Source organism: Otolemur garnettii, unplaced genomic scaffold (genome assembly GCF_000181295.1).
Source record: "Otolemur garnettii isolate 467f Iridium unplaced genomic scaffold, OtoGar3 scaffold00023, whole genome shotgun sequence".
NCBI lineage: Eukaryota > Metazoa > Chordata > Mammalia > Primates > Galagidae > Otolemur > Otolemur garnettii.
In genome coordinates, this window is record NW_003852418.1 from 944,646 (window position 1) to 965,604 (window position 20,959).

The 20,959-nt window shown below is 40.7% G+C and overlaps 2 protein-coding genes across 3 annotated transcripts in view; one reads left to right on the forward strand and one right to left on the reverse strand.

Annotated features, from left to right (window-relative positions):
• TTI1 (TELO2 interacting protein 1) overlaps positions 1–11,672 on the reverse strand; it is a 52,949-nt gene extending 41,277 nt beyond the window's left edge. For both annotated transcript variants that reach the window (XR_002772715.1, XM_003787584.3), the window contains exon 1: positions 11,608–11,672. The gene's annotated coding sequence lies outside the window, so the exon portion shown is untranslated. The remainder of the gene's footprint in view (positions 1–11,607) is intronic.
• Positions 11,673–11,696: 24 nt separating this feature from the next.
• The window catches only part of RPRD1B (regulation of nuclear pre-mRNA domain containing 1B), a 65,696-nt gene continuing 56,433 nt past the window's right edge, over positions 11,697–20,959 (forward strand). Inside the window, exons 1-2 of the mRNA XM_003787585.3 lie at positions 11,697–12,290; positions 16,882–17,011. Of these exons, the coding sequence (XP_003787633.1) occupies positions 12,140–12,290; positions 16,882–17,011 (281 nt within the window). The 5' untranslated portion in view covers positions 11,697–12,139. The remainder of the gene's footprint in view (positions 12,291–16,881; positions 17,012–20,959) is intronic.

Sequence of the window (20,959 nt, forward strand, 5' to 3'; positions counted from 1 at the left end):
TGACAACTGCAACAAAAATAGCCAGGTGTTCTGGCAGGCACCTATAGTCCCAGCTACTTGGGAGGCTGAGGCAAGAGAATCGCCTAAGCCCAAGAGTTGGAGGTTGCTGTGAGCTGTGACACCATGGCACTCTACCAAGGGCGACAAAGTGAGACTCTTTTTTTCTCAAAAAAAAAGAAAGAAAGAAAGAAAGAAAAAACATTCAATATCATTATTCAGAAACAGGCAATTTAAAACCACAATGAAATGCCATTGCATACCCACGAGAAAGGCTAAATTATAAAAAGGAAAAAAAGAAAAGGAAAATACAAGGTGGTGACAAGGACAGAAAACAACCAGAACTTTCATTCATTGCTAGTAGGAGTAAATTAGTACAACTAGTTGGAAGACTTTGGCAGGCTCTATTATTTTAAAGGTAAACATACATATGCTCTATGATCTAGCAATTCCCATTCTTTGACATATGCCCAACAGACACGTACATATAAGGTTATCAAAAGATGCGTTCCAGAATTCACCATCTACAATTACCCCAATACAGAAATTACTCAAATGGCCATCTATAGTAGAATAAACTAGGAACATTCTCTCAATGAAATACTATACAGATTATGATTTAGCACAAACAGAGATCCTCAAAAGACTGGGTTAGAGGCTCAGAAATATATAAACCGGCTTTCTGCAAGGAAGACAGCATAACACATTGCTACTCTGACACAACTATAAAAGACAATCATATAGCTTTATGGGATGGCCATGAAATCACACTTGTGTGACAATATGTCAATTACAGAAAGAATTGTTTAGAGATTTAGAGCCTGAGGAATCCTAGATTCTATTTCTATAAAATGCAACCCTGATTATTTCAAGTGATGCTGTAGCAAATTTAGATATTTATATAATTGACAGCAATAGGGGCATTCTGGCCCAGAAAGTTATTCTAGGACAAGGCATCCAGAACAAGCCGATTTAAACAAAACCACCTAGAGTTCAGATAGTGACTGAAGAAACATAAGCACGAACAAGCAGTTCTTGACTGCTAATGGCCAAGTCAACCCTTCCTAGTTCAGTGTACCCTGATGTGGTCCTAGAAAGCAGCCACTGCAGAGGCAGGAGAGGAGATCTGCACCAGGAGAGCATGAATGACCTCTTTCCCTCTTGCAAGCATCTTCCCCGCCTCCCCACCTCTTTGTAAGCTGTAACAGAGATGGGCTATGTAAGATCCCTGAGCCATGATGTACAGGTGGTGAAGACAAATGCAACTATCTGTACAGGATACGGCGTTATACTTCATAGACACTTAAAGGATAAGATCACAGGGTACCTATTGTATCATACCATCAAGAAGCAAAAAAGAGGGGGGAAAAAAAGATGTGCAAAAGAAATTTGGAAAGGGAATGACTAACAGGCTCGGCACCTATGGCTCAAATGGCTAAGGCACCAGCCACATACACCTGAGCTGGTGGGTTCGAATCCATCCTGGGCTGCCAAACAACAATGACAGCTGCAACCAAAAAATAGCTGGGTGTTGTGGCGGGTGCCTGTAGTCCCAGCTGCTTGGGAGGCTGAGGCAGGAGAATGGCTTGAGCCCAGGAGTTGTTGCTGTGAGCTGTGATGCCACGGTACTCTACCCAGGGCGACAGCTTGAAGTTCTGTCTCAAAAAATAAGAGAATGACTAACAACAGGGAAGCACTCATAGAAGGAGGATTTGCGTTGGGGTAAGGGGGACCACAAGTTTGAGACTGTGTGGGAAGGCTGCTTGAGGCAAAAGTCCTGTCACAAGAAAAGGCTGAAGGGAGAAAAGGTAAGAGCACCTAACAAAGGCAGAGACAAGACAGATGCCATCAAGGCCAGGGAGCCTGGCTTCACAGTTATTCTGATGAGCTCACCTGCTCAGGGTTTCTGCACTTGCTAGTCCCCCACACATCCCTGAGGCTCGCAGACCTCTTTTAGGGCTTTGCTTAAATGCGACTTTTTTTTTTGGAAACAGAGTCTTATTATGTCGTTCTCGGTAGAGTGCAGTGTCATCCTAATAGCTCACGGCAACCTTGAGCTCTTAGGCTTAAGTGATTCTCTTGCCTCAGCCTCCCAAGCAGTTGGGACTACAGGCACCCACCACAACGCCCAGCTATATTTTTGTTGCAGTTGTCATTGTTGTTTAGCTGGCCTAGGTGGGTTCGAACCCGCCAGCCTCGGTGTACGTGGCCGGTACTGTAACCACTGGGCTCTGGGTGCAGAGCCTCAAACATGACTTTTGAGGGAGGCCGTTCCTCCCTGCCCTCCCACTCCCTGTGTCATTTCCCTGCTTTTCTAATTTTCCTCCACAGCACTTAGTACCAGCAGGCAAAGCAGATTATTTACCTGTTTGTTGGTTGTTTCTCTCTCACTAGAATATAGGCTCCATAGGCAGTACTTTTTGACTAGTTTGGTTATTGCTTCTGGCACAGAGCAGGTATTCAATAAATGCTTGTTGAATTAACGGCCATAATCTAAGATCTGGTTCTCTCATGGTTAGAGTTTGATATCATTTATGTCTGAACTGGATTCTGGGCAAAAACTGCCACATTCTTCTTCCTGTGGGTGAGTTCTTCCTACAGGGAGTTGATCTCATACATCACAGGAGGATCTTACTAGATCCATTCTCAGGGGGAAAAAAATCAAAGTTCTAGATTTTTGCTATACTCTAGCCAAAATAAACTTAATGGATAAGATTATCTCCAAAACTTCTAACCTTGAAAAACTACCCTATCAAGAGGAAGACTAGGTTTAGATCCCAAAGACAGGTGTTCACATACAAGAATCGCCAGCACAAGTTCTTGAATAGGAGAAAGAAAATCTTTGTTTTTGGTTTGTTAAAAAAAACCCATCATACACCAGTCAATATGTTAGGTATTTCACGTATGTAAATTCCTCATCCACAAGCTCAGTAGCCCACGGCTCAGAGGAATTAAGTGATGTCCAGAGAGCAGGCAGGTGTCAGATACGGGATTCACCTCAAGGCTGTCTGAGTCCAAAGGCCGTGTGTACTCTTTCCATCATACTAGAGGTTCCCAACCTGGCTGTTTATCAGAACCAAGGGGGATCAATTTAAGTAAAGATTACAGGGTGCCACACCAGATTTACTGAATCAGAATCTGTACTGGGGGGCGGGGGCTTGGCAATCTATGATACTAAAAGTTTGTGAGGTCTGATGATGAGGCAGGTGTGGGAATGTTGACTATGCATATTCTACATAAGTTCTCTCTTCTCCCTTCTGAAGACTGAGAGTCAAGTGATGACAGAGGGACTTATTCAGAGTATGCTGGAAGACTACTGTCTTGGGTCAAAATGATAAGTTTATTTGTCTATCTCCCAAACTGAATCGTATACTCTTGTAGCACTGTAGCTTTATTTGTGGTTTCCCAGCATCTGGTATAGTGTCTGCCAAGCAGTTCCCACTCACTGTTTGTTTAATAACTAAGTAAAACAAGCTGGATAAACACTAAAGCTTCAGTTTATTCTGCAGTTTTGTTGCTTCCTAATCATCCTTCCTTAAGGAGAAATGTTTCCGTAAATGCTATTTGCCATACACTGTGCTGAGCTCTTGACAAGGGAAGAGAGAATCAAAGTTAACCAGAGGGGCTAGCACTTCAAGAGGAGTGTCCCGCAGAATGCGAAGTAAACGTCTCAGAATGTGGAGGAGGGGAAGCAAGGAGACTTTCCATACATCCCTCCAGAAATTATTCCAGGGACACTTAGTACTTTGTTTACAGCTGTCCCCTACAGAGTACTTCTGAAACTGTGGCTTGTATTACTCTAAGAATACTACGTGCCTGTCCCCTCCACTAGATAAGAAGTTGTTTTGTAAGCAACATTTTTTTTTTTTTTTTTTTGAGACAGGAGCCTCAAGCTGTCCCCCTGGGTAGAGTGCCATGGCATCACGCTCACAGCAACCTCCAACTCCTGGGCTCAAGCGAGTCTCCTGCCTCAGCCTCCCAAGTAGCTGGGACTACAGGCGCCCGCCACAACGCCTGGCCATTTTTTGGTTGCAGCCATCATTGTTGTTTGGCGGCCCGGTCTGGGAATTCGAACCCGCCACCTTAGGTGTATGTGGCTGGCGCCTTAGCCGCTTGAGCCACAGGCGCCGAGCCTAAGCAACATATTCTAAGAAAGTGATACTCAACTTCGATTTTTCTTTTATTTATTTATTTTTTGGCCGGGGCAGGGTTTGAGCCCGCCACCTCCGGCATATGGGGCCGGTGCCCTACTCCTTGAGCCACAGGCGCCACCTGATACTCAACTTAGACAATGGTGCACGTCAGAATATATGGGCTAACGATTCCTTTACCCCTCCATTTATACTCTAGCAAGGAAACGAGGATAAGTTCTTCAGGTGATTGATATGTGTGGGTACGTTCCATTTATTTATAAATTAACATTTAAAAGTAAAAATTCTGTCTATATATATACACATATATACATACAAGCACACATACATATAAACAAATACAGAAATGCTGCTTCCAGGGAGATGGAGCAGACATACATTTTCCTAATCCTTTCATTAAGTATAACTAAAAACCCTAGACATTATATACAAAACAAATATAAGACATGTCAGGCCAGGTGTGCTGGCCCATGCCTGTAACCCTAGCACACACAGGCCAAAGCAGAAAGATCTCAAGGCCAGGAGTTCAAGACCAGCCTGGGCAACATACTGAGACCCCATATCCACAAAAAATTTTAAGAATAGCCAGGCACAGTGGTGCATACCTGTAGTCCAGCTACTCAGGAGGCTGAGGCAGAAGGATTTCTTGAGCCCAGGAGTTTGAGCTTGCAGTGAGCTGTAATGATACCACTGCAATCTAGCCCAGGCAACAGAGTGAGACCCTGTCTCAACAAACAAACAAAAACACATGTAAGACTCTGAAAGGTACAGAAAAGAAAGCAGACTAAAAGCCTCAGCAAAGAAACAGAAGATATAAAGAAGAAACAAATGGAAATTTTAAAACTGAAAAATTCAGTACAAAAAGAAAAGCTCAGTGGGTGGGCCCAACAACAGAACGGAGAGGACTGAGGAAAGAATCTGTGAGCTGGAAGAACAATAGAAATTACCCAATCTGAACAAAAGAAAGAAAATAGACTTGAAAAACAAACAAGGCATGGAGCCCATAGCACAGTGGTTACAGAGCCAGCCACATACACCAAGGGTCCAACTCCGCTGGGCCAGCTAAACAACTGCAGCAAAAAAACACCTGGGCGTTGTGGTGGGTGCTTGTAGTCCCAGTTACTTGGGAGGCTGAGGCAGAGAACTAACTGCTTAAGCCCAAGAGTTGGAGGTTGCTGTGAGCTCTGAAGTCATAGCACTCTACCCAAGACAACATAGTGAGACTCTGTCTCAAAAAAAAGAAAAAGAAAAAACAAAACAAAAACAAACAAACAGGACCCAAGGGACCTGTGGAATTAAAACAAAAGATCTAAGAGTCCCAGAAGGAAAAAAGAAAGATGGCAGGGCTGAAAGAATACTCAAAGAAGTAATGGCTGAAAATACCATAAATTTGGCAAGAGATGTACCTCTATATATTCAAGAAGTTCAGTGGACCTCTAAAGACACATCATAATTTATTTTCTGAAAAGTAATGACAAAAAATCTTGACAGCAGCTAGAGAAAAATGATACTTTGACTATCAGGAAAAAAAATTCAATGATAGTAGATTTCTTGTTAGAAACCATGTAGGCCAGAAAGAGGGTGCACAGTAATTTTTCAGGTCAAAAAACCAAACCAAACAAAACAAAAACAAAAAACCAAACAGCAAACAAACAAAAAAGCCTGTCAGTGTAGAATTATACACCTAGAAGAAAATGCCATCAGGAATGAAGGGGCTAGAAAGACATTTTCAGATGGAGGAAAACTAAGAGAATTTGTCACCAGCGTATTTACCGTAAATGAATGGATAAAGAAAGTTCTCTAAACAGAAAGGAAACAATAACAAAATCTTAGAACATTAGTGAGGAAGGAAGGACATGGTAAGCAAAAATATGTGTAAATGAGCCAGGCATGGTGATGCATGCCTGGAATCCTAGCTTCTTGGGAGGCTGAGGGGGATGGGATCCTTTGAGCCCAGCAGTTTGAGACCAGCCTGGGTAACACAGTGACATCAGGCCTCTTAAAAAAATAAATAAAAATTTAAAAAATTATATGTGTAAGTGCAACAAGTTCTTCTTATTTTCTTTCTTTCTTTTTTGAGACAAGAGTCTCACTTTGTTGCCCTGAGTAGAGTGCCGTATTATCATAGCTCACAGCAACCTCTAACTCTTGGGCTTAAGTGATTCTCTTGCCTCAGCCTCCTGAGTAGCTGGAGCTACAGGCACCAGCCACAACGCCTGGCTATTTTTAGAGAAGCAGTCTCACTCTGGCTCAGGCTGGTCTTGAACCTCTGAGCTCAGGCAATCTATCCACCTTGGCCTCCCAGAGTGCTAGGATCTTCTTATTTTCTTGAGTTTTAGAAATTGTGTTTGACAGTTGAAGCAAAAATTATAAATAGTGTCTGCTGTGGTTCTAAATATATGTAGAGGAAATTTTATGGACAATTATACAAAGAAATATACACATACATTTTGCCGTACATAGGACAAATAACAAACTCATATTACATTTAATATTTTTAATATTCTTTACATTTGTATATCAACAGGTAAAAATATATTCTGTAAATATTTTGTAATGAATATTTTGTACATAAAGGTATGTTTAGCCACAATTCTCCATTTTTTCTATATATGTAGGCATGGCAACCTCTAAGACACTCTGTATCATAAATGGGGGAAAGTAAAGAGACATAAAGGGAAATAAAGTTTCTGCACTTCACTAGAGCCGGTAAAGATAAGTTATGTATACACATAATGGAATCACCTAAAGGAGTCACTAAAAAGGCTACATAAAAAGAGATACACTCAAAAACATTATAGATAAATCACATGGAATTCTAAAAAATGTTCAAGTAACTCATAGGAAGGCTGGAAAAAGAGAGCAGAGAGACAAAAAACTGAAAAAACAGAAACCCCAAATCAAAATGGCAGACTTAAGTTTTAACATATCAATATAGTTGCCTCTTGGTATCTGTGGGAGACTGGTTCCAGGACTTCTGTGGATACCAAAATCCAAGGATGTTCAAGTACATTACACAAAATGGTGTAGTATTTACATATAATTTGTGTACATCCTCTCATATGCTTTAAATAAACTCTAAATTACTTGTAATACCTAATACAATGCAAATGCTATATATACAGTTGTTAGATTATTTTTTAAGTTTTTACTGTTATATTATTACTTTTCATTTTTATTTTTTTTCAAATACTGTTGATCCTTGAACAATGTGGGGTCTGAGGGTGACAACCCCCTGAGCAGTCAAAAATCTACTCTAACTTTTTACTTCCCTAAAATTTAACTACTAAATAGTGTACTGTTGACTGAAAGCCTTACCAATAATATGGAGAGTCAATTAACTCCTATTTTGTATATGCATGTATTGTTTCAATAAAGTACGCTAGAGAAAGGAAAATGTTATTAAGAAAATCATGAAGAAGAGAAAATATATTTACTACTCATTAACTGGAAATGGATCATCATAAAGGTGTTCATCCTGTCCTCATGTTGAGTAGGCTGAAGAGGAAGAAGATGAAGGGTTGGTCTTGCTATCTTAGAGGTGGCAGAGGCGGGAGAAAATCCAAGTATAAGTGGACCTGCATAGTTCAAACCTATGATATTTAAAAGTCAACTGTATTTTTTTTTTTTTTTTTTTGGAGACAGAGCCTCAAGCTGTCCCCCTGGGTAGAGTGCCGTGGCATTACAGCTCACAACAACCTCCAACTCCTGGGCTCAAGCGAGTCTCCTGCCTCCGCCTCCCAAGTAGCTGGGACCACAGGCGCCCGCCACAATGCCCGGCTATTTTTTTGGTTGCAGCCGTCATTGTTGTTTGGCGGGTCTGGGCTAGGGATTCGAACCCGCCACCTTAGGTGTACGTGGCTGGCGCCTTAGCCGGTTGAGCTATAGGCGCCGAGCCTGTCAACTGTATTTTCAACCCATGCCTGATTAAATCTGCAGAGGCAGAACCTTGCAGATGGCCAACTGTAATTATATTACATGTAAAAGGTCTAAATATTCCAATTAAAAGAAAGAGATTGTCAGAGTGGATTTAAAAACATTATCTAACTATATACTATCTACAAGAGATGGGGTGAAAGTAAGTGGAGAGAAAAATATATTAGCATGCGAACATTAATCAAAGGAACGCAAAAGAGGCTATAATAATATCAGATACAATAGACTTCAGAGTAAAATTACCAGAGACAGAGGGTATTAATGATTAAAGGGTAAATCAAAGAAGATATACCAATCCTAAGTGTATACTCATAAAACAACAGCTACAAAAATGTGTGAAACGAAAATGGATAAAACTGAATGGAAAAGTAGACAAATCCATGGATAGCTGTGACTTTGACATTCTTCTCAATAATGGACAGAATAAGCAGACAGAAAATCAGTAAGGATATAGAAAAACTCAATACCACCATCAACCAATAGGATCTATGACATTTATAGAACACTCCACAGCACAAGAGCTGAATATACATTCTTTTAAAGGGCCCACAGAACATAAAACAAACCTTAACAAATGTAAAGGAACTGAAATTACATTATATACAGTATGTTCCCTGGCCACAATGAAATCAAGGTTGAAATCAATCCCCTACACAACACAAACTACCACAACTCACATAATATGAAATAGATTATTTGGACAGCCTTATAACTTTTAAGGAATCTGAATTTATTATTTGAAAAATGCATAAAGGAGGAAGGAAGGAAGAAAGGGAGACAATCTCTAGGCCAACATGGGTTTCATTGGTGGATTCTACCACGTATTTAAAGATTAATGCCAATCCTGCACTATAAAAATTTTAAAATCTACAGACCAATTTCTCTTATGAGTATAGATGCAAAAATCTTAAGCAACATATTAAGAAATATAGTTCAGCAGTATGTTAAAAAAAGTATACACTATGACAAAGTGCATTTATTCCAGGGATGCAAAGCTGGTGCAATGTCTGAAAACCAATCCATATAATTAACATTAGTAAGCTTAATAAGTTTAAGAAAAATGACATAATCCTATCATCCTCATCTTTCAGACCTCTAAACACTGAAGTATCCCTAGGATAAAGTCTCTTTTAATAGCTATCCCCCCATATGATTCCAAATTTTTATCTCTAGCCAAGATCTCTTCCGTGAACTCTGGGCTCAAAAACCCAATTGCCTATTGGATACCTATACTTGAATAGGTGTTTCAAATTGGACATGTCCAAATCTAAACAGTTGTTCTCGCTCCTCACATCAGTTTTGTACAATTCAGGAAATGGAAACTTCATTCTTACAGGTTGCTGAGGCCAAAACCCCTTGGAGCCACCTCAACTCTTGTCTTTCTTTCATACCCCATATCCAATCTGTCAGGAAATCCTGTTATCTCTTCCTCTAAAATATCCTCAGATTCTGTCTCTTTTTCACCACTTCTATTGACAGAAGAACCCTGGTGTAAGTCATCCTTTTATCTAGGTTATTATAACATTTGCCAAACTGGTCTTCCTGCTTCTACCCTTGCACCTTTACTATTTTCTAACAGCTTCAGTGTTCCTGCTTTGCTCAAAACTGTTCAATAGACCTCATTTATTTAGAGTAACACTCAAAGTCTTTACTACTGTCCGTAAGTTCCCTTGTTATGTGGTCCCTGGCTACTTTTCTGAGCTCATTTCTGACTCACTGAGGACTGTCCTCCTTGCTGTTCCTCTAAAAAGCTAACAATGATCTAAAGTGGGTTTTCTCTCTTTCTGGAATGAGAGCATATGGCTTGTTCTCTCATTTCTCTTGTTCTCTCATCTCTTTCTCTGGTCAAATGTTACCTTATGCAGTGAGGCCTTCTTTGAACCATTTGTCTACACATACACATTATTGATCCCCCTTCCCCTTCTTGATTTTATTCAGGGAACTTAACCACTTTCAGAAGTGGCAAGTTTGTTTTTCTCTTTCCCAGTAGAAGGTAAGATTCTGAGAATAAAGATTTTGCCTGTTTGTTTGCCTAGACTAGTGCTTCGGACATAGGTGCTCGAAAACTATTTGCTGAACAAATGCATGAACCACTCTTGCAAGAGTGAAGGATTTGGTATCAGATATAAGATAATCTTGATTGACTCTTGGCTCTGCTATTTCCTAGGTGTGTCCAAGTAACCTTGGGCAGGTTACTTACCCATGTTTTATGTTTCTTCATCTAATAGTAACAATAATCCTCACCCTATAGGACTGGCGTAAGGATTAAATAAAAGAACCAATGTAATGTGCTTAATACAGTGATGTGGTGTAAGAGTGCTCAATATAGAACACGATTACTTAATATGGAAAGATGGTCTAGATTTGGGCTCAAGAGCCCTCAGTTGTAATTACGAGTAGAATTATTATTAATCTAGAGTCAAAAACAAGGCTAAGATGTAGTCCCTTCCCTTGAATTTTAGTAACTGTGATCTTGGGTAGATCATTTAACCTCTTTGAGCTTGCTTCCTCATTTGTCAAATGAGGATAATGTGATGCCTACCTCATAGCTTTACTGTGAGGAGTAAATGAATTACTATGTGAAAACAGTGTCTCGCATACAGCAACTACTCAGTTTGTTAGCTATGATTATGATGATTCTACTATGGTGGACACGCTAAACGCTTCTAAGCAAAGAATTACAATATGGTGCAGTAAAAGCAAAAGCAGGCATCAACTAGAAGAACATCTCTTAAACTAAGGTCCGCCCACAATTAGGAAGTTCTATGATGACCAGAACATTGAAAAATTGTTATGTATATGATAACCTAATTCCTTACCACCACCCCTGTGGTAGTTAGAAAGACAAAATTTATCTGCTTATTTAGTAACCGGGATTTAAAGTTTTGAAAAAATAGGGTCAAGATTTAGAGTCTCTTAGTATTTCTTGAACATTTAAGAAACACTGGAATAGTTTCTTAAAAACCAGATCAATGAACACATTGAGAGAGTAAGATAGTTGCCTCTGTTTTGGCCACCGCCCCCCACCCCGCACCCCCAAGTTAACGTGTCACTTCAAATTGAAAAACAGTCAACTGCAATCCCAGAGGGTTAGAGCAGCAAGTAATACCCTGAAGAAACCACTTTGGAGCCCAGAGTACAAATGTGTGTTTCATGGCGGCGCCGTCAGATTAAACCTCAGAACTGAACATTATAGGGTGGCCCTGCAGACTGAATAGGAGTTCACCAGGTGAATAGGGGGACGTCACCTTTGCAGAGAGCACGAGAGCCAAGGCGTGAAGGCCTGGAGGCGTGAAAAGGCCACGTGGGTGGCCTGGAAGAACCAATAACAAGGTTTTAGGGGAGGCAGCCGGAGAGCAGAGTATGTATGGAGGAAAAGTGCGGCCTGGCACCTCTCAAATGAGGGAGGCAGATCCCTCCCATACCCCAATCATGTTCTCTGAGACTCAGGGTCCCCTCGGGATACCCATCTAAGAGGTCACAGATGCAGGGCTCCCTCTTGTTCCCGCCACTCTTCCCTTACCTCGTCTTCCAGCCTTTCCCTCACTCTCCCGCCTCCTCCGCCCCGTCGGAAGTGACGCGCTAAGTAGCGCGCCGTACTGCGCCAGAAATGTTCTGCGGCAGCGGGAGAAAGGGTTCCGGCCAGATCCACTGCGCCGGCGCGTAGGCAAGAGCGCTTAAAGCGCCTTCCGGGGCGCGGGAACTGTGCTCCTTCTCTCGGCCTATCTCTTTCAAAGTGCACTGAGCGAGGTTCAGAGAGGCCGCCACCTCCGAAGGAACGTTTCTCTGCAGCTCCGAGGCTCTCGCTGCCTTGCTGCTCCAGCCCTTGCCCTTTGACCTCGTTCTCGCAGCAGGGTGAGAGGTCGGGTGGCCATCTTGTGGCGCGGCGCGGGCGGTTGTTACTGCGGAGACCCGTCCCCTCCCCCTCCTTGCACCCCTGGCGGTCTGTCAGTCGGTAAAGAGTGTTGCAGTCTGTCCCCGGCCTCGTGCCATCGACTCTTCCTGCTGCACTGGGCGGCCCAGGCCGCTCCCTGCCGGGCCTCACCGCCACCACCATGTCCTCCTTCTCCGAATCGGCGCTGGAAAAGAAGCTTTCTGAGCTAAGCAACTCTCAGCAGAGCGTGCAGACCCTATCCCTGTGGCTCATCCACCACCGCAAGCACGCGGGACCCATCGTCTCCGTGTGGCATCGCGAACTCCGCAAAGGTAAACACCTCCTTCCACCGCCTGGGCTCCTGGTTGTCCTTTGACCACCCACTCTCCAGGCCCCTCTAGCTTCCTAATTGAGTCTTACTTTCCAGGCATGGACCTCTGATCACGCTTTGGGGGTTGGAGACATTGTTATCTCCATTTCTCAGAGAAGGAAAACTGAGGCCTGAAAAGGTTTAAGGTACTTGACTGAGGTTGGACAGACTGGGCTCAGGTGCCCACATTTCCAGTTCATAAAGCCATCCCCCCTCCCCCCCACCCCCCCACCCCCGCCAGGTTCCCCTTGACGCGTACGACTTTTATTATCTCGGCTGCAGGCAGGTCCTGTGGACAGGATACTTAACGTAGCCTATTATGTGTCAGGCCCTGTGCTGGGCATTTGGAGTAAGAGCTAGCTGGCTCTGAAGTCAAACTACCTAGATGGGAGTGCCGGCCCAGCAATTTACTGGTTGAGTGATAACGGACAAGTTTCTTCATCTTTCTATGCCTGTTTTTTCATCTGTAAAACAGAGACAAGGGTAGCTGCGCCTTAACAAAACCATTCCTCTATAGCAGTCACTATACTATGGTGTTTATATGTATCCTTGCAGTCAGTCCTCATCTGATAACCCTGGGAAGTGGATAGTGTCTCCTATCTTAGAGAGCTAAAGCGGCCCCACTACCTAGACCTTGCATCTCAGACTCCTCTCCTTAAGCAGCTGCTATTGATTTCAGGCTCTGCTTAGGATCTGACAGGCATTCGTTGAGTTCAGCCTATTATGTGCCAGGTACTGGGTTGGAAACTTAATAGCATGTTGTTTCTGCCAACTGCCTGGAATTTAAGCCTGACTTTGACACTTACTGACCCCAGCAACTTAACCTGTCCGTCCTTTAGTTTTCTTATCTGTAAAATGGACATAATGATAACTAATATTTACTGTGCTTTTATTATATGCTAGGTGCAGTGGCTGAGATATCTTTATATACATTGTTATTTTAAAAATTCTTGGAGCTGTGAAGTTGGAACTTGTAGATGAGGGAAAAGGGAGGCTCAAATAACTTCTTGTGGAGAAGAGTAAACAATATAATCCAAATGAACATTCATGATGTCAGGCACAATGTAGGCGCTCGACCATGGGGAGGTGGGACTATTGATTGCTTAATGTGAGGCATGGTCTTTGCCTTTTAAGTGACTTACAGTCCAGGATGGGGGGTGGGGAGATGGGCAGCTATACTGCTATCTGATGCCCTGATTAAGTTTCATAACAGATGGCTGGAGAAATGAAGCTCAGAGCTATTTTGGACACTATATGCGTTAGGCCCCTTATAACTTAGGAAGTGAATTTATTTTACAGATGAGGAAACTGAAGTGGTTAAGTGGTATTTTCACTTTGAACTTGAGACTCAGACTTTATCAGGCTAACAGATGCCAAAATCCAGGATCCACTCAAGAGACCAAGTTTTAGCCCTCTAGCAAATACTGGGACATATCATGTGCTGTACTGAGATAGGAATTCCCTCAGCTCTCTGGGGAGCTGGAGGGTTGACCCTGGGACTCCTAAAGCCTTCTTTGTGTACCCTACCATGCCATTCAAATATTTGTAACATCTGCTGAGATGTGAAAAACATGAATTGCCACTGTATAGAATCTTCTTGGGTGGGACCTCAGAGACTAAGACAAAGTTCATCTTGTATGTCACTTCTTTTGGGAAGCTTTCTGATTCCTCACCTCATCCTGTTTGAGTCATTGCCAAATAAGAATTTAGATAATGCGTTTGTTTATGAAACTTCACAATTCTTAATCTTATGATAGAGCCTTATGTGCTAAGTAGGCGAGGCCAGCATTATTATCCCCATTTTATAGATGAGAAGATACAAGTGTAGAGAGGTTAAGTGCCAATGCAGGGGAATGAGCCCAGGGCTATCTGTTGCCAAAACTTGTGGTTTTTCACTTACCCAGTGCCTCAGTGCACTTTCCCAACCAAACCCACCCATGCTTTCACATGGTAGACTGAATCAATGCCTCCCACCCTGTAACACCAACTTAGCATTTATTTCATTCCTGGGAATTATGTCTTTTTAATTAGATTATGTTTTAAGAGAGAAACTGGACCTTCTTGTTTCTCCGTAACATTTAATGTGGTACTTGTTACACAGTTTAAAAATAGTTAAGAGTTCAATTTGTGGTCACAGAAGCAAATTTCATGGTTGAACAAGGGCTCTAAACAGCACTGTCCTGCACAATTTTGTGTGATAATACCTGTTTTCTATCTGTGTTGTTCAACAAAGTAGCCATGTGCCACGTGTGGCTATTGAGCTCTTAAAATGTGTTACTAAGAAACTAAAATTTTAAATAGATACAATTGAAAATAAAGTTGCCAAGTTTTACGAGCCACCATTCAGTTTAAGCGTTTAGCAGCCTTGGGCGGCTAGTGGCTTCCATATTGGACAGCAGAGAGCTAAAAGATGCTCTTCTAAGCACTGGGATTCAGCTTCCTAATATCTAGGCTTCCTTCATGAATTCAAAGGGCCCCACATTAAAGTAGAAAAGGATGTTGTGTCTTAACGTTCAAATTGACTAGCCCCTTAGGTTCTATCTGTGGTCAAGTCATTTTCCTTATTTAAGATGCCCATAGTTTCTCTGGGCATCAGGGAAATATCCCTTCAAAATATTTTTACAAGATTTATAGAATTGACTATTTCTTGCTAAATATTCTTTTCTAGGAATAATAATTTATTGCTTTATGTTTGGTTCTGTCCCCCTTTCTTTATAGTTTGGGGTAAAATGCTCTTTGGTGAATATTTTTTAATGGTGTTTTTTATATCTTGGCCTGCATATAGATAAATAAGCTCTTTTTTCACACTACTCTTAAGACTTTTTCTAGAAGTCAAAACCATCCAAACAAGTGAACATTTTTGATTAGCCAGTTATTTAAACTTTGCTTAACGAGTAGTTTGACCAGTTGAGCATGGGCACAAGTAGGGAGCGAAAGGGCCTATTTTGTCATATTGGAACCTGTCATTTGAACAAGTGAGTTGTTACCACCCAGGGTTGGAGTGGAGGTGTGAGTATGTGTGGTATGTAGTGTGACAGTACGTTCAAATGCTCTCGGGCTTTGTCATATCACCTTTACAACGTGGTGCTTATGTCAACTGTTGAAGATGCTGGATGTGGAGCATTACAATTTTATCCTCAATAAAACCCCATCATTAAGTTCAAGGGTGATGAAAAATAATTGATGTGGATAATGAAAACCTTGGCTCTGAAGCCTCATAGAGTTTTTACTTGCTGCAGCTTCCAAGAACAAAGTTTTTTTTTTTTATTTCTAAAGCCTTTTGCCATAATCATACCTTTGTAGCAGCAGTAGCATATTGAAGCTATTGGCACTTTTGTTCTGCTTTTGAATAATAGAACAATTAGAGATAGCCGTAGGTTCCCAATATTCTCATCAGTTGGCCATCTAAACTAAGTTATTAAGAAGATTAAATATTTATATTTAGTTTTATGAGCCTTTTAAGACACCAGTCTAAACTGTAATGTGCTTTAAACATCTTGTTTTTAACTTGGATTATTCTCCTGTGGCTCCATTTTAAAATGTCAGATCTTAAGCCTGCTATGTCAGACCCAATATGTGCTTTTCAAAAGAAACAGAAAAGTGGTTTCTGAGAGAATAGACCAAGGACTAGTTACTCCAATGTGTAAAAGTTGACATCTAACTTGCTTGAGTTTGTCAGGTACTTTAGCACTGGAAAAAACCTTACTGTTTTGGAATATCTAATCATGTTTTTATTTATGCCTTTTAAAAAGAAAACTGGGACCAAAGATGGTAGTGATGTAACTTTATGTTTGAGAAGTTATGTGCGTAGAAGCTAGGAAATTCAGTAACGTTCCCCCAAGCAACTGTAACTCAGACATACTGAATGAAGTTTTTATGGTTTAATATATGATGCCATATAGAGTAATAGGAACTATGACATTTTTTATAAATAAGAGAGAAAAATTAGGGTTTTTGTGGGAGCCATAATTTTGCATATCCAGATGTCAGATGTGTATAAATCTTCAATAATAATGTAGTGTTAATGTATATTTTTACTTGAGATAAGTATCTATTGGTGCAGCTAGACTCTCCTCTGTACTGGAGAGTTGATACCATTGACTGATGATGGTTATTGGAGTGCCAAAGAAATTTTCAGTTTAGGAGCATAAATTACAAGAAATTATTTTAAAACTCAAACCTAACTCAGTCCTTTATTCTGGAATATTTGAAAATTAAGAGTGAGTTAGAAATGCTCATCTTTGTGGTAGAATACATGAAGCCTTGGTTTTAACATAAATATTGACTGCTTATCCTTTGGAATTTTCTTTAGATTATCTTTGTTTTACTGTCAATTACTCTGGTTAAAATAACACAAAAATGAAAACGGCCCATTTCATTTTTTTTAAAAATTGTGTTCCAAATGTCTTTCTTAGTTTTCTTTGTAAATACATCTACTAGACCTTGAGTATAGAATGCTGTCTTAGGATTCTTGAGGAGCGTCCTAGGGCAAAAGAATTGTGAATTGAGAATTTCTTTGGTGTAAGTTAAATTATCCTCTTTTCTTTTTTCAGCCAAATCAAACAGAAAGCTTACATTTTTGTACTTAGCAAATGATGTCATCCAAAACAGTAAAAGGAAAGGACCTGAATTCACTAGAGAATTTGAATCTGTCCTTGTGGATGCTTTTTCTCATGTTGCCAGGTATGTTGTCTGTTTTTTTTGTTGTTGTTGTTGTGTTTTAAATGCATTACCTTTTCCACCTTTCTGTTCTTTCCTTTCCTATGACAAACTTTGTAAATCGACAGCTTCCTACTCTATAGAGTTGTGGAGGCCAAGTTGTGGTTTTATGCTTTTTTGGGCCCTTAAGAACTATGATTCTGAAATGTGTAACATTTTGATACATTAAAGAGACTCAATCTTCATTTCTTTTTCTTTTTCTTGTTTTTTTTTTTTAGAGACAGGGTCTCACTTTATCACCCTCAGGAGAGTGCTGTGGTGTCACAGCTCACAGCAACTTCCAACTCCTGGTCTTAGGTGATTCTCTTGCCTCTGCCTCCCAAGTAGCTGGAACTATAGGCACCTGCCACAATGCCTAGATATTTTTTTGTTGCAGTTTGGCCAGGGCCTGGTTTGAACCTGCCACCCTTGGTATATGGTACCGGTGCCCTACCCACTGAGCTACAGGCACTGCCCTCCACCTTCATTTCTGAAGGATTGCATAAAAATAAATAGATTCAGGCTTGGCACCTGTAGCCCAGCGGTTAGGGTGCTGGTCGCATGCAGTGGGGCTGGTGAGTTCAAACCTGGCCAGGGCCTGCTAAACAACAATGACAATAACAAAAAAAGTAGTCAGGTGTTGTGGCAGGTACCTGTAGTCCCAGCTACTTAGGAGGCTGAGGCAAGAGAATCACTTAAGCCCAAGAGTTTGAGGTTGCTGTGAGCTGTGACGCCACAGCACTCTACCAAGGGCAACACAGACTATCTCAAAAAATAAAGAAATAACTAGATTCAGCCTTGCATTTGAAATGCGTCTTTTCCCTTAGATATATCCATTTATAGGATTTATTTCTTAATTATGGTATTATGATACTTTCCTTGGTTTGAGTTGTCTCATTAGCTTATAAAGAAAAAAAAATAAAGCTAACTAGTCAGGGAAACTTGAGTAACATAACCTCAATAGCAAGCTATAGTGGTTTTTGCCTTCTGTTTTACTTCTTTCTGGATTTCTAGATGTTTAGCTTACTAAAAATGTTAGTTATTACTATAAGTGTGAAGATAGTAATTATTAGTGTGGAAAGTCGATGCTTGCTCTGGCTTTAGTTAAGTCCGCTGTGATTGTGTTTATGCAGAGAGGAGTGAGGATAGAGCACACATGTGGCTGATAGGGAAAGCATACATTGGATTAAAAATTTTATAAATCATTTTTCTTCATGTAAAAGCAGAAGCTTTTTGTAGGCACAAATTAGATGTCCAGGAAAAGTAAAGAAAACTATTTTTTAATGTAATATTATGTTTACAAGTAAACATAAAAATAGATCTTTACAAAAGGAAACTGGGAAGAGTGAAAAGGAGACCAGTGGGTTGAACATACTGTACTAGGGTGTAGATTGTAAGTGAAAGTTCTTAAATGAGAACTTTCTTAGGTCTTAAGAAAGTTCTTAAATGAGAATTTCTTAGGTCTGAAATTCCTTGCAGGGTTGAAAAGTTTGAAGGAATAAAATTAGAAATCCAAAAGAAAGGAATGACATCTAGCTTTCCAGAGGTGAAAAATATATTGTCAACTGTATAACTGGGTCTTCTTTTGATGAACATGGACACTGAAGTAGCAGAAAGTCTTATCAATTTGAGAAAAATACTAAATTCTCGTAATAGAATAAACTTAGAACAGACGACTAGAGTAGCCATCTGAAATTGGAAACAGATTTTCTTGTTTTGATGAGATTTAGTTTACAGTTTCTTGGATATTGTCTGTAGCTTTGCCTCACTGAGTGACCTCGGAGGTGTTATGTAACTTTTTGAGCACAAGTTTCCTAATTGGCTAAAAGGGGAAGACACTATTTATCTCATTAGAGTTGATATGAGGCCAAAGTAAGACAATATGTTAAAAAGTACATAGTACAATGGATTCTTTGCTCATTTGTTAGAATATACTAGATTTTGAGGTTCACGAGGGGAAGGACTATTCTTTCTTTCTTCACTGTGCAGAATGTCTGGCACAGAGCTGCCAGGTTATGTAGCTTTATGTTAGCCAGGTTACGTTGCATAGCCTTGGAGTAAATGATGTTGCAGGGGCTGGACAATATTGTGGTCTGCTCTGGCACAGAGTAGGGGTTTAGTAAATATCTGTTGAATGAATTAATTAACATGAACTCATTGGGGGAAAAATGTAGCCTAGAAAGTTGGCTGGAGTAATTTCTTGTAGGGATAGTAAACATAATACTTCTGCTTAAAAATTGATCAGTAATCTTTAGCTGCCCCCAAACCAGAAAAGTGTAAATAGAGAGGTGTGGGAGAAGGGAGGTAGGCAATACCAGGATTAAAAATTAATTTTATACTCGGGGAACATTTTAAAACCTATCCATGAGGCACTGTGAAAGCAACTAGGCGGAATCAATGGCAGTGCAGGGAAAATAAACCTGGTCTTTCTCAAAAAGAAGCTCTGCTTCCTTTCTGTTTGCCTTCTAGTTCTTGTATTATCCGTCTTGGGTATTATATTCAGCATACTGAGGTTCCCAAACTTCTTCCCCTATCACATTGTTAGAACAGAAAGTCTGACCACTCTGCTTCAATCCTGGTGTGCCTTGTCAACAGTAAGAGGATCCTAATTCATATATGCTTTCGGTTTGCTGCTTCTGTGGCCAGTTGATGAACCAAGATAGTTGAGTCCTTAATACTGACCAAACTGATTAGAATACTTTACGGTAATTCTCTCTCCTGCCTAAAAACAAACTCTCAAGTCAGAGAAAGTTGCCAAGTTCATAGGGGAAATTTGAATAGTAGTTTAATTAACCAGCCTGCACACTTGTTTTCCACACAGGTGCCACTTTCTCAGTTTAGAGGTAGTTGTGCAAGTCCTTTGTCATTCAACATATATTTGAGTGCCTTCTATGTGCTGAGTAGTGATCTAGACACTAGGGGAACAGCAGTGACTGAAGCAAACAAGAACACTTAATTAAACAAGATACTTTCAGAAAGGGATAATGTGGACGTAATAAAATGGAATGAAGTTCTAGAATGGGATCTCTTCTATGCAGTGTGGTTAAGGAGGGCCTCTCTAAGGGAATGGCATTTAAGAAAATTATGTAAAGTAGGAACAGCAATTAAGAAGAATTTAAGGTAGAAATAATCTTGGCATGTTAAGAGAAACAGAATGAAGGGCAGCTCGGTTAGCACATAGTGAGCAAAGGGGAAAGTGACATCCAGATGAGATCAGAGAAGAAGACAGGCATTAGTCACATACACTCTGCAAGCCTTGGGAGAAAGTAAGGACTTTATTCTGATGGGATATCAGTGAAGGGTTTTAAGCAGGAACATGATAGGCATTTTTTAAAAAGATTTCTCTTTATAAATGACTTGACGGCTGGGCGTGGTGACTCACACCTGTAATCCTAGCACTCTGAGAGGCCAGGTGGGTGGATTGCTTCAGCTCAGGAGATGGTGACTAGCCTGATCAAGAGTGAGGTCCTGTCTCTACTAAAAATAGAAAAACTAGCCCAGCGTGGTAGCAGACTCCTATAGTCCCGGCTACTCGAGAGGCGGGGATTGCTCAAGCCTAGGAGTTTGAGGTTGCTGTGAGCTATGACCCTGTGGCACTCTACCTAGGACAACAGATGGAGACACTGTCTCAAAAAAAAAAAAAATGGCTTGGTGTAGAGAATTGGAGGAGTGGGGATATGAGTTTGGAGGGTGTCACTATAGAGCAGATTAGAGGTGGCATCAGCTAGGACTCAGAAACAGTGGGAAGGTAATAATAGCTTTCATTTATTGAATGCTTGCTTTGGGGTAAATGTTTTTTCCCTTCATATACAATTGATAGGATTTATCGGAGTGGGAGTTGACAGTGAGGGAAAAGAGATCAAAGATGATTTTGGGTTTTTTTTTTTTTTTTTATAATGGGGGGAAGGGTTTTTTGGGTGTTTTTTTTTTTTT